The 14,280-nt window shown below is 42.2% G+C and overlaps 1 protein-coding gene across 9 annotated transcripts in view; it reads right to left on the reverse strand.

The window, feature by feature from the left end:
- The window catches only part of Map7 (microtubule associated protein 7), a 175,748-nt gene that overhangs the window by 13,152 nt on the left and 148,316 nt on the right, over window positions 1-14,280 (reverse strand). For 7 of the 9 annotated variants that reach the window (XM_058581462.1, XM_058581474.1, XM_058581463.1 and 4 more), the window contains 8 exons: window positions 12,163-12,311; window positions 6,717-6,832; window positions 6,132-6,412; window positions 4,727-4,967; window positions 3,617-3,779; window positions 3,166-3,267; window positions 2,037-2,087; window positions 1,861-1,918 (listed from right to left, as the gene is read on the reverse strand). In XM_058581462.1, the coding sequence (XP_058437445.1) occupies window positions 1,861-1,918; window positions 2,037-2,087; window positions 3,166-3,267; window positions 3,617-3,779; window positions 4,727-4,967; window positions 6,132-6,412; window positions 6,717-6,832; window positions 12,163-12,311 (1,161 nt within the window). The remainder of the gene's footprint in view (window positions 1-1,860; window positions 1,919-2,036; window positions 2,088-3,165; window positions 3,268-3,616; window positions 3,780-4,726; window positions 4,968-6,131; window positions 6,413-6,716; window positions 6,833-12,162; window positions 12,312-14,280) is intronic. The other 2 variants (XM_058581468.1, XM_058581458.1) reach the window with 1 other exon arrangement.

A 14,280-nucleotide genomic window follows, 5' to 3' on the forward strand; every position in this document is an offset into this window, starting at 1 on the left:
ATGCAACCACTCGAACTGTTCTCCAAACAAATATAATCAGTGCACCTACAAAAGAGCATGAAAACCCCCAAACAAAACAATCATGACACACAAAAACTGGAAGAGCTTCTCCAGAACTAAAACCAAACACCAGTAATAGTTTACATTTGAAAACCTTTAGAGTTTACAGGGAATGTTCTTTCCCATACATCGTCTCATTTGATCTGTAATTCAGCCCTCTGAGGTACTTCTAGTCCTTTTTAAATTTTTGAACAGAAAAAGAAACTGAAGTACACCTCTAGTCCTTTCTTTTCATATAAACTTGGTAGATGAGAAAACAGGCAGACTGGGCCACAAGCTATCCACCAAGCATCTTTTTGGATAATCATGAAAAACCACCTGGAGCAGAATTGGGAGCTGGTGACCTGGGCCCAAGCTGGTCTGAGTGGGGCCTGTCACTGGAGCTTAGCATCTGCAGGAACAGAGACTTTGCCTATCTTGCTCACACTGAATCTCAGCACCCACAACAGGTCCTGGCACACAGAAGGGCTCCAAAAATGCTTGTTGCCTGTAAGGGAAGGCCCTTTGTGTCACAAGAATAATGTGGTGGTGAAACAAGGAAGCATGTGAAAGACTTGTGCCACACAAGGCTGACTAGATCACAGCATTAAAACTAAGGCTGAACTCATCTTCATCTAATCCATATCTGGTTGAAAATCACCAAGAAACCAGTAAATCTAAAAATTACAGTATATATAACTTCCAAAGAACTTTCAATTAATTTAAAATTTTTACCTCATTCTGAAGTTAGAATTAAAAGAAATAACATTTAAATCCTTTTTCTGAGAACTGACATAAATATAATTTGTCAAAATGTATAAATTTAAAGTCCTTGCTGGGGATGGAGCGCAGTGATAGGGTGCTTGCCTAATATGCTCAACCCCCAACACTGTGAAGGACAAACAAAAAACAAACCAAAAAACCCTTAAAAGGAAATGTTAGAGAGACTTTTACATAAGGGGAAAATGTATGAACTAGAGAACAGATAGACACCTAAGCTTATGTAAGTCTACTGAGTATCTCCCTCCAATTCCCCATCAACAACCCAGGAGCTGGGTGCCATGGCACCCAGCTGTAATCTCAGCAGTTCAGGAGGCTGAGGCAGGAGGATCTTGAGTTCAAAGCCAGCCTCAGCAACTTAGTGAGGCCTGCAACTCAGTGAGACCTAAATAAAATCTCTAAATAAAATATAAAAAAGGACTCAGGATGTGGCTCAGTTGTTAAAGTGCCCCTGGGTTCAATCCCCAATACCAAAAAAAAAAGCCTTTGCCAGGTGTGGTGGTGCACACCTGTAATTCCAGTGACCAAGGAGGCTGAAGCAGGATTGAATATTCAAGGCCAGCCTCTACAATTTAGTGAGACCCTGTCTCAAAATATAATAATAATAATAATAATAATAATAATAATAATAATAATAACAGTAGTAGTAGTAGTAGTAATAATGAAAAGGACTATGGATGTAGTGCAGTGGTAAAGTTTCCCTGGGTTCAATCCTCAGTACCAAAAATAGGAAAGAAAAAGCTATTGAGACAAATTCTTAGCTTTTTAATTACTGTTTCTTTCAGGTGGTCTTTGTAAGGGTGTAGAAGCTTTCCTTCTTTGAAAGTGTTATATCTAAGTTTCAGATTACATGTGAAAACTTTTTAAAGACATTTCTCAAAGTTTTGAAAAGCTGTTAGCCAGGAGCATGGTCTAATAAGACATAACAATATAAATTTAAATGCATGTGCAGAATTAAGAAGCTTTTGTATATTTATGATTTAATAAAATAGATCTAAATTTTTCCCCCTTCAGCTGATTTGAATTCAATCATAGAAATACCTGTTCCTCCAGTGAGAACTCCCTTGGCTATGTCACCATTTGTCTGATCAATGGTTTTCTACCAAAAAGAAAAATTAAAAAAAAAAAAAGATTTTTAAGAATTAAAGTTACAATTAAAGGTTAAAAAAAAAGGAAAAGAGCTATCACGAATGATGAGAAAGTAGCCATCTCAATACCTTATCTGTAGCTTCTGTCCTCCTGGTTCTTTTCATAATCTCTTCAAGTCGCTGCAAGAAAGAATAATGGAAAGAGGATAAGATGTAGAACACAAGCCAAGCCAGCATAGTGCACTGCAGTAATCAAACAGCAGAGTATAAAAACATGTCTGTCGCCTGTCATTTGGGGAAATTAATAATTCATACTGCTTTTGTCTTAACTGGGAATCATGCAGAAAGATTGTACTGCAGTGGTATCTGCCTGTAATCCCAGCCACTACTACGGAGGCTGAGGTAGGAGGATTCTAAGCTCCAGGCCAGTCTGGGCTACTTTGCCAGATCCTGCCTCAAAAAAAAAAAAAAAAGACAAAATCATGGAATTTGCAGGGAAATGGATGGCACTAGAGCAGATTATGCTTAGTGAAGCTAGCCAATCCCTAAAAAACAAATGCCAAATGTCTTCTTTGATATAATGAGAGCAACTAAGAACAGAGCAGGGAGGAAGAGCAGGAAGAAAAGATTAACATTAAACAGAGACATGAGGTGGGAGGGAAAGGGAGAGAAAAGGGAAATTGCATGGAAATGGAGGGAGACCCTCATTGTTATACAAAATTACATATAAGAGGTTGTGAGGGGAATGGGAAAATAAACAAGGAGAGAAATGAATTACAGTAGATGGGGTAGAGGGAGAAGATGGGAGGGGAAGGGAGGGGGGATAGTAGAGGATAGGAAAGGTAGCAGAATACAACAGTTACTAATAGGGCATTATGTAAAAATGTGGATGTGTAACCGATGTGATTCTGCAATCTGTATTTGGGGTAAAAATGGGAGTTCATAACCCACTTGAATCTAATGTATGAAATATGATATGTCAAGAGCTTTGTAATGTTTTGAACAACCAATAAAAAAAAAAGAATTAGAAGTATGGAAAAAGCAAAGAAGCTGGACTGGCTTAGCTACTAGAAGTGGAAATTAACTGCTTTGGAGGAGAACTCAAACTTTGAGAGTGGCTTCTTTGTGGAGATTATTAGTACTGAGAGCTATTTATCTGGAAGGGGTAAAGGCAGCAGCCAGTCTCCTGGAGGTCAGCGGCCTTCTCATCCAGGCGAGGCTCAGAGGCTCCATCCCAGCTTGGGCCTGACACCGCTACCTTCTTCCTTTCCAGGCGCTCTTGCTCCTCTCTCTGGAAGTGCTTCTCTCGTTCCTGCCGGACCCTCTCAGCTTCTTCGCGCATACGCGCTTCTTCTTCTTTCTGAAAACACAAGGTGGGTGTGTGCGAAGAAAACACAAGGTGGGTGTGTGCGAAGAAAACACAAGGTGGGTGTGTGCTTCTTACACAGGGGCCAGCACCTGGTCCCCGGGGGGCCCCCCAAGAGGCAGAAGCAGGTGGAGACCATGCAGAAATCAGAACCCACACCAGCAATGCGCGGCCTTTCTAACAGTGACCCGTGACCACCGTGCTCTCATGGGGGGAATCACCTCCCCCCCCCGCTCCCCCCACTCCCCCCCAGTCCCCCCCCCGCTCCCCCCACTCCCCCCCAGTCCCCCTCCCCCCCGCCCCCCCGCCGCCAGGGGCAGGTGGCCGCGGCGCCCGGGCGCACCTGTTTCTGGGCGCGCTCCATCTCCTCGCGCTGGCGCTCCTCCGCTTGCCGCCGCAGGTGCTCCTCCTTCTCCCGGGCCTGCTGGGCCTCCAGACGACGCAACTCTTCCTCTCGGCGAGTTCGCTCCTCTGCCACCCTTTGAGCCAATTCCTCTCTCTTCCGTCTGGGAAAAGACAAAACAAAGACACATGAGGAGGAGTCCTTGAAGGGAGGCCGACCCCGCCCTCCCCAGGTGTGGGCATTGCAAGGACAGTTTGTTCAAAGAGCTCCCCAAAACTTAACTGGATACATTCAACACGGTTACAGGACCAATGTGAAGTCATCCTTTGTCCTTCCTCTTCCCTTCCCAGCGTCTTTGCTGCCCGTGATAAACAGCAGCAAACTGCAACCACGAGTATTTTAAGGAGAGCTCTCTTTTTCCAAGGATTTATAATTTAACAATCTTTAACAGCTGAGACTTGTATAAATTCAAACTGTGTGACCTTTTAGCAACAAATGTGAATGTACTCTCCTCATTTATAAATTAAAATAAACCAAACAAACATAATGTTCTGTACTGGAACTGAAGAGGGAAGCTCCTGATGGGATCAAGGGCTGGGCACCCCCAAGATGGTAGCCTGAGGTCCAGCCTCAGAGTGCCCTTCTGTTTGTGTGAGCAACAATTATATTGGCATCAGCCTTATTAGACCCAGAAGGTGACCAATTAAGCAATCTGCCCTTAGCATACTATCTGGCAGGCAATCATGCAACATTTAAATATTTTACCCAGCCACAATCTGGAAGAAAACATGAACCCTTACTAAAGCAGCTTTAAAATGATAATTACAAAGATACTGAGGAAACCTAGAGGTTGGAGATGTGTTAAGTGAAAAAGCAGACTGCACCATTGTACCCTTATTGTGACTACAATTATGTAAATGTGTGTATATGTATATACAATCTCCAGACTGTGCAGAGACCACCTAAAAAGAACCACCCCAAATGTACACAATCACCAGGTGAAACATTCACCTTTGTCACTTAACTACCACTTCTTCCCGCTCAGAGGGAGGACTTAATGCAAGGCCTAACTGTGGTACTACCAGCATCACTTCACTATTACTGCTTTACCTTTCTATTTCTTCCTTCTCTCGCCTCTCCCTCTCCTCCTTCTCTCTCTGCTCTCGGGCCAGCCGCCTCTTCTCAGCCAGCAGCCTAGTGGCCTCCTCTGGGTCAGTGGTGCCTGCAGAAATCTTAGGAGCAGCGCTGGCAGTCACAGTGAGTGATGGGGCTGGGGCCAGGGCAGGGGCTACAGCTGGAGCAGGGGCCGGGACTGGAGCTGGATCCGAGGCTGGGGCCGAGCCTAGAGCAGCTGTACAAACAGGTTCAAGGAGAAAACCAACTGGAAACAAAACCCAAAGAACAAAACAAAAACTAGCATTCCCCACACCCCAGACCTAGAATTCATCATTATCAGAGAAAAGGGAATGTTTGTTACTGTGTGTTCTCACAATTTCACTGTATTCTCTCTGTAACCAAGCAACATATAACCAAAAAAAAAAAAAAAAAAAAAAAAAAAAGGACCCGCTGCATGTGTAAATGAGACATTCAAAGCTCAAGCTTGTCACCAAGTCTTACTTTTATAGCAGTTAAATGAGCTAACAGTACCTATCAAATATGTACTGAGTAGAGAACCTCATGTTAGATTTCTGTGGGAAGTTATACCCTGAGCAAAATGGAGATGAGCTCTTTTGTTTGTCCTTTGTTTAAAAAATTCCTCTTTGGTGACTATTCATTACTACAGCACCCTGCCACAGGTCGAGGCTCAGGCTGGAAGCATGACAACACCAAACGAAGAGGCTGCTTTTAGACAAAAGTCCAGCTAGTGCTGTCTCCAGGTGGAGGTGTGAAGAGGCCTCGCCTTGACTGGCAGGCACGCGTGTTGCTCACACGGCCTGCTTCTGCTGCAGTCCTGGCTCCAATGTGCGAGATGAAGCAGAATTCTGTGATGTAAGGCCGCACTCTGCATTTTGGAATATCCTGGAGGTGCTGGTTTAAATATATATCAATAGATTATTTGAAAATTCTCCCTTGAAAAGGTAGAGACTTGCAAGTGCACTAGTGGGCCTCTGTAAACCCACTTCTGGAGGCTGAGGCAGGAGGATTGCAAGTTCAAGGCTAGCCTCAAAATTAAAGTGAAACCCTATCTCAAAATTAAAAAACAAAACAAAACAAACAAACAAACAAAAAACCATGCAGGGCTGGGGACATAGCTTAGTTGTAAAGTTGTAAAGTGCTTGTATAGCCTCTATGAAGCCCTGGGTTTCAAACCCCAGTCTCCCTGCAAAAAATGAAATAGAGAAGAAAAAAAAGAAAATCATACTTAGGAAGAGGTTCTGAAATAAGCCTCAGAGTAAAAATTCAAAGTCTCCAGTATGAATAAAAAAAGAAAAGTTACATAAAATGATGCCGAAGAAAAAGAGCAAGCAGAGAGAACGGCCGACCAAGGTCCCTGCCCAGGTCAGTTCCTTCTCACCAGGGTCAGCTTCTGGTTCAACAGGGGTCCCATCTTCAACTGCAGCCTCTTCTACCTTCACTAAAGGTGTCCTGCCTTTCAGCGAGGGCTCGCTGGCAACACTCTCGGGTTCCTTCTCGGGCTCTTTTTTTTCAGGTTCCACTCTGACTTCCCTCTTGACCGGGCGGATGTTGCCAGGGGACGGGGGCCGGGCCTGGGTGGGAGCAGCTTTGACTGAGCCAGGAGGCAAGGACGCAGGTCGGGGTGTGCCGGGCAAATGCGGAAGGGACTTGGATGGGAGCCTGGGCAGCAAACAATGGGAAGAGAGGAACACATCAGAACAGGCTTCCCAGAACCCAGGACAACAATTTGTGGAAAAGTAATGCAGACATTTAGCTATGTGTGTCTTTTATGTGGTAAATGCAGAAATGAAGTCCTTTAGAAACCAAGTCCAATGTGTCATGCTCCTTTTTTCTTTGCTTTGAGAAAGACTATCATTCTCCAAGTCAAAGCCAAGCAGTGTGAGAAGAATGGTTCTCTGTGAGGACAGAAGCTATTCATTCTCCCACACAGAACATCCCAGCCAGCCTTGAACACCTCACTTACCAAAGTCGGGAGCATGCTGGTGACCTTGCCTTGGGATTAGATGGAGACAGAGCCCTTCGGATGCTAGATGTAAGATGGAAGGGTACATTTTCTCTTTCTCTCTCTCTTTTCTGGCCCTAAGTTCAGAGAAACTCAGTGATTAGATTTCTCAGTGAGTCAGATAACCACATTTACAGTATTCAACAGTGGAGCTACAAACCATGTAACATTTTCTTAGAAATTCTTAAGCTATATCACCTATATCCATTCCAGCCTTAACACAAGGCCTTTGTTAACCTGAACAGTATATCTGAATTAATACAGGTAACACTAATAAGGTGGGTCTGGATGTGAGATTGAGATTTTACTTATTTAAGAAAGAAACAGAAGCAAAAACACCTAGACTTTTAGAAAGCACTTTGACTTTGCATCTAAACTTACCTGGAACAAAATTGATCATAATATGGTTTATCTCCCACAAACATTAAAATAAAGGTCACTTCTATCTCTCACAGTTAAAGCACATCTTTTCTTTTTTACTTCTTTAGCAGCACTTTTTTTTTTTTCACCACAGAGAATACCATACCTTATTTATTTATTTTTTAATACTAGGGATTGAACCCAGGGTTGCTCTACCACTGAGTATGTTCCCACCTCTTTTTCTTTCTTATTTTGACACTGGGTCTTACTAAGTTGCCCAAGCCTAGAATTCTGGTCCTTCTTCCTCACTCTTGTGAGTTGCTAGGATCACAGGCATGCAGTAGCAGGCCCAGCAGCCTAGTCATTAAAACAAAACAAAACAAAAAAAACCCCCTGCTATTTCAACATTAATTCACTTTTCCTCTTATATTAATGTTATAGGAAAAAGTCCTTCCTCATCTAATGTCCTCTCATTCTCCAAGGAAAGTCAGGTCCAAGATGAGGAATTTTAGGTATTTGTATTCTTTATCGGGGGAGGAATCTGAGATCCAAGGGTGGGCTAAAACATCAACCTTCCCCGGGCTGTCATTGAGCAGTTCAGTCAGGCAGATGGCACATTTCCAGAGTTGAAGTGGTCAAACAGAAACCCAGAGAAGTGTTCTGAGATTCTAAAATTCATCAAGACCTGCCCCCTGCCCATTGCAAAACAGAACGCTTCCAAATATCTAAAACTTTCTACCATGTTCTGGGATGGAAATGAAGACTAGCTGGAGGATCCTGGGACCTGGGTGAAATGGCTGTCAGGAAAGCAAACTGCCAAGGACACAAAGGAAGGGACAGAATGTTATCTAGTCTAAGGACAGAAAAGCTGGCAGTGTGCCTTCTCTCACTGGCTTAAGCGTCAGTTCTTCCTGCTCTTCTTTATACCCCTCAGTGTCCTTCTCATAGCTTTTCTTCATCTTCCTGAGCAGCACCCTGACTGACTGGGCTACAGATGGGGGGGGGTGTGGGGGTGGAGGAGTGTCAATAATACTGTCTTCCAGGAAATCTACATAGGAAAATTGCACAGGGCAGGAAAGAGCTCTGCAGGTGAGTGTTAACTTGGTGCCACTCCAGTTGCATGCCTACCCTCTGCCCCATCTCTGATCCCAAAGGACAGGAGGAGGGACCTCGCACAGCAGAGCAGTCGTTGATGGCAAAAGCTGCAGCCACCATAGGGGACCCTTTTGGCTGATGCATGGGTGGCATTTATGCCTTGGGTAAATCAGTCCCTAGGATGAAAAGGCCCATGTTTCTTCCAAGGGAAGCTGGGGTTAAGTACCAGGTATAGTCTTTTTTTTTTTTTTCCTCAAAATATTTTGATTTGGCTGAAATCAGATCAAGGAGAGCTCTGAGTAGTCAAGTGAGTCGGGAAGGGCAGTTTGTGATGTGGAGAGTCTGGGGATGACCTTTCTCATCGGGGCTTTGATGAAAAAGGGACCAGGGATGAACCTACATAAAAGAGACTATCTGAGGATAGTCTTGTTTTTATCAAAGTGCCACTGAGCCTAGTACTTTTTTCTCTCCCAAAAGAAACTGATCACCTTGAATCATCCAGAGCTGGGAGAACAGGGGAAGAGTGATTTAGAAAACCACGCACACTTCAGATAATACCCACCCAAGCAGGTAGTTTTTATTTTTACTTTTTTTACCCTCTTAGTTGTTTCATTGCTCTACATACAACCACCTTTCTGGGCACCACACACATAAAGGCACTCCTGATTCTCATCCGGATGTGAGTTAATGCCCAGCAGTCTACACAATCATCTTGCCTGCAACACTTTCCACAATGCTGAGGGGAACACACACAGAAAGCTGTCCATACCAATTGACTGGACAGCTTACTCACAGGAGAGACTTGACAATCTTGAAAAAGGACAAAAAAACTGGAGGTCTTACTCTTCCTGATTTAAAAATATACTACAAAGCTATAGTAATCAAACCAGTTATAAAGGTAGGCATATAGACCCATGGAATAAAAAGCCTGGAAATAAACACTTGTAAAGCTGGTTAAATCTCAAGAATACCCAATGAGGAGAGAATGCTCTCCTCAATAAATGGTGCTGGGAAAATTGGATATCCACGTGAAAAAGAAATCTGACCCTTCCCTTACACAATACACAAACATGAACTCAAAATGGACTAAAGACCTAAATGTGAAACTTAAAACTATAAAACTCCTGTGAGAAAACATAGGTGAACACTTCATGTCATTCAAATGATACCGATTTACTGGATAACACCAAAGAACAGACAATAATGCAAAACCAGACAAACAGAACATTCAATTTAAAATGTTCTATGCATCAATCAAAGGATACAATAGTAAAAAAGCAACCTATGAAATAGGAGAAAATATTTACAAATCCTATCTAAGAACAGGTTAATGATATATAAATAACTGCTAAAATTCAACAACTAGTATCTGAATAAAAAATGGGCAGGGGTTGGGGATTTAGTTCAATGGAAGAAAACTTCTTTAACATACAAGGCCCTGGTTTTGATCCCCAGTATCCCCCCACCCCAAAGGCTTAAAGATTTTAATAAACATTTCTCCAAATATGATGTACAAATAGCCAACATGCCTATGAAGAGATATGCAATGACACTGATCACTAGAGATGCAAATCAAAACCACAATGAGTTATCATCTCACATCCATGAGGAGAGCTGTCACACAAAAACAAAAGAATAAGTTGTTAAGGATGCCAAGAAGCTGCAACCCTTGTGTGCTATCAGCAGGAATGTCAAACAGTGCAGCTACTATGCGAAACAGCATGGTGGTTTCCAAAAGACTAAAACATGGTTATCATATGATTCCATGATCCCACTTCTGGTATGTATGCAAGACTCCAAGAAAGACGTGCACATCAAAGATCAAAGCAGCACTATTGGAAATAACCAAGAGGTGAAATCAACCCACATGTTCATCAATGGATGAATGGATAACAAAATGTAAGGGCATATTATTCAGCCTTAAAAAGGAGGGAAATCTGTCACGTGCTACAAGGATGAACCTTGAGGACATTATGCTAAGTAAAATAAGCTAGTTGCAAAAATTCGAATACATCATGATTCCCCTTATGAAGTACTTACAATAGTCACATTCAGAGAAAAAGGAAACAGAAGGATAGTTGCCAGGAATAGGGGAGGAAGGGGAAATGGGACGTTCAATATGCATAATGGGTCCGGATGCACAGGATTTAAATAGTTCTGGAAATTAGTAGCACTATACTGTGAATACACTTGACACCATCTTAAAAATGATTATGTTAAGTGGGGTTTTTAACCATAATTAAACATTCTGTAAAAATTAAAAATACAGCCTGTCAGTGTCATTGCCACTTTTCAAGGGCTCAAGGTGGTAGTCACCACCTAATTCCACAGTTTGGCTCCACCAGTCATTTTCTGGCAACACATATTTGTCTAAATATTTGGTTGTAAGGAGGTGAAAAGAAGGTTCATTACATAGAGGAAGGCATTAAAAAGAAAAACCCACCAAAGCTCTGGATCAGGCTATGATGAACCACCTCATTCATTTTGGTAGCCAAGGGTCAACCTTCCACCCCCGCTCAAAGATGGTTAATTTCAGTTTTTACCTATAACCAGATACTTTTTCTTTGGTAAATGCCCTTTTCCTCTGTCCGATTAAGCATCCAAAGCTGTCGCTTTGATATTGCTTTTTATCCACGGCCAGGATCTCTGTGTACCAAAATGCTAATAAACTAAAACTCCACAAACATCAAAGGTAGTTTCACCTTTGACTCTAAGGGCTTCCGGTCTGACTTCATCATGAATTAACACTGATGCCTGAAGGGGCTTGAAAGAAAATTGCCACCAGAAAAGCCATCAAGGCTCTCACAACCCTCAAATTACCCTCTGAGCAAAATCCTTTTAAGTATCCATCAGCTTTATTCATCTGAATTGCTCTGGAAGTTGAGATTATAAATAAATTCTTCCAGCCATTCATTACAAGGATCATACTATGATCACAGGACAGAGGCAATGAGAGCTGGTGGATTAGTGTCTAGTAACACTAAAGTACAATCTAGTGCCTTGTATACTAAAGTACAGTATCTTAAGCCCATAGACCAATGATCTTTGAGTGGTATCAAATAAGTACAGTTTAAAACAAAGATAATTTATGAAGACATAAATTACCTCAGTGCTGTTTATAGCATGATGAAAATTACAATAGCTTAGTCACCTTGCCAGTAATAACAAGCACAAATTATATTCCTCACTTGCAAAATCTGAGTTTATAGTACAGGCCAACAGCCTTTCAAGAATTGGTTACTTAGCAAATAAGTAGTGTTTTCAAAATATTCTTCACTGTATTTAAAGATGTGGGCATTGACAGGGGTTAGTTAAGCAGGATAAAAATTCCTTATCTCAATGCTTAGTGAACCACACTTGGAGTTCTGCAGGTTTCTGGATGTGACTGGGATTAAAGGGGCAGCAGTTCAGGCCCATTTTCCCTGCAAAGGCCATTTGGTTTGCCTACTTTAAAAAATGAAGGAATTCTGGCATTACACTTGTTTACTTTTTGGTTTGAGGGATTGAAACCAGGGGCTTTACCCTAGTACTTTTTAGTTTTTATTTTGAGACAAGGTCTTGCTAAGTTCCTGAGAGTCTTCCTAAGTTGCCAAGGCTGGCCTCAAATTTGAGATCCTCTTTCCTCAGGTGTGTGCCACCATGCCTGGCCATTGCACTTATTTGTAGAGAGTCCCCAGCAGGATAGGTCAGGCACTTATATGCTTGAACAAAGATCCATTTTCATCTTCATGTTCAAATTTTAGGGAAAGCAATATTTCAAGTGGGAAAGAAGTGGGGCCATGTGGGGAGAGGGCTGTGTGCAGTACCAACTGCCAGCCAGATTTGTGATGAATGGGATGCTGAGTGTCATGGCCACCTGTCTTATAACCATACCACACCTTGGGCAGTATCCATTCTGCACAGAAAAGAACTGGCTCCCAGACTTGCCAGTCCACTCCCAACTGCTACTCACCAATGTGCCATGAATGGTCCTCCTGCGCGCAGAGCCCTCGGGTGGTGTTACAAAGAGTTTTGGTCGGTCCACCGGATTTCTAGAGTGTGCAGCTTTGTAGGGCATGATGATGGGGCTGCAAGATGCTGAACGAGGACAAATGGGGATAACTAGGGTGCAGGTGATTGGTTTTACACACAAGAGTGCCAGAAGAACAGGTGAAGAAAGCCAAAAGCAGGTTCAGGAAAAGGAGCCAAGCAGAGACAGAGAGAAAAGTAGGAAGAAGATGTTATTACCTAAAGGTGCCCAGAACCATCACACTCAACTCTCCTTACTTCCTGTGAGTTTATTATGGCCCCCAAAGAAAGGCATGTCCAAGTGAAAAATCTGAACTGTACTTCTAGCTATGTGCCTATTTAAATGCTGATTAAAGATGTAGATATAATTTAGTTGTTACAGAGAGCCAAGATCTGACATTCCTTTGAACAAATGGTTCTGGTAAAATGTTGCATTAATGATATAGGTGAGTTTTATAGGACTAGCTTGCAATCAGATTTTTTCTAATCATCCTTAAGACGGAAAAAAAAAAGGTAGAAAGAGAAGAAGCATGCAATCAGGCAAGCAAGATAAACTACAACTATTTCATGGGTCAAGTTCAACAGCCAGTTGCAGGGGGAAGGAATCTGAATTTTAAGTATGTTAAAAGACCAAGTCTTACCAGGTGTTAAGACTTGTTATAGGTATAAGTAATCATTTCCAGAAAAGAATTCTGTAAATGTCTTATCTATTTAAAGGCAAACCAACACATGCTTCTGGGTTTCTCCAAAAGCAAAGGCATTCAATATTTCATAGGCAGCAGCAGCAGCAGAACTTATGGGAAGATGGGCTGTAACTACTTAAAATGGTGAAAAGAACATAAATATGTTAAGATGGCCAAAAATAACATTGAGTCATGAGTAGCTTTTACATTTTTTTACTCAAGATAGAAAGTTTTTTGAAAATCTACATAGTTTCTGACCATTCACCTTCAAAGGAACACTGTCATTCATCAAGTTATTCTGAGAAATAATGATTTAAAGAAATTTATGTAACACCACATACATATCAAAAGTGGGGACACTAAAGTTCAAGGTCCAGTTTCAGATCTCATGCAGAAATGCTGCTTTCCAGCAAAAAAAAAAAAAAAAAAAAGCATTTGGACCAGGTTATAAAATTACTTTACTTAACTCTAGCCATTGTAGCAACCCTTTGTAAAAAAGACTAGCATGAGGCTGGGGAGGTGGCTCAGTGGTAGAGCACTTGCCTAGCACACATGAAGCCCTGGGTTCAAACCTGGCATGAGAGAAGGGGAGAGGTGGGAAGAGGGAGAGGGGAAGAGATGGGGAGGGAGTGAGGCGGGGAGAGAGAGATGGAGAGGTGCTGACGGAGATTACTGTGTCAGGCCAGCCAAATGTTAACTGTATTAGTAAGTTAAACACTCAAAAGTACACCCACCATAGTGGTGCATACCTACCATCCCAGCTACTGAGGAAGCTGAGGCAGGAGGATTGAAAGCTAAAGGTTGGACTGGGCCATTTACTGTGGGGCTGTCTTGAAATACAATAACCCGAGTTCAATCCCCAAAACAAACAACAAAAACAAAATAGCCCAAAGTTCAAAAGGCAAATCTGAGGTACTTTCTCTCCCTCCCCCCCCCCCTCTCTCTCTATATATATATATATATATTTTCATTCATGAGAGAGTGTGTGGGTGTGTGGTATTGGAGATTGAACATAGGAGCTCTCTACCACTGAGCTACATTCTAGGCCTTTTTAATACCTGTCTAAGTGGCCCAGGCTGGTCTGAAGGTCATGATCCTCCTGCCTCAGCCTCTTAGGTTACTGGGATTACCATGCCCAGTTATGTGCTACCATGCCCAGTTAAAATTATTAATTTTAGAATTAGAGTTTAAAAATGTTTGTTATTTTGATTTAATGTGGAGTCAGAAAGTTGATCAGCTTGCCTCCCCACTGGCAGTATTAGGACCAGATCCAGGACCTCATGCTTGCTAGGCAAGCACTCTACCACTAAGCTACATCCACAGCCCTAGACTGCATGTTTATTAATGTGTTCTTTTATTTAATGCCTTGTAGTATCTTC

Source organism: Marmota monax, unplaced genomic scaffold (genome assembly GCF_021218885.2).
Source record: "Marmota monax isolate L192 unplaced genomic scaffold, Marmota_monax_Labrador192_F-V1.1 WCK01_AAM20220418_F8-fsc00030, whole genome shotgun sequence".
NCBI lineage: Eukaryota > Metazoa > Chordata > Mammalia > Rodentia > Sciuridae > Marmota > Marmota monax.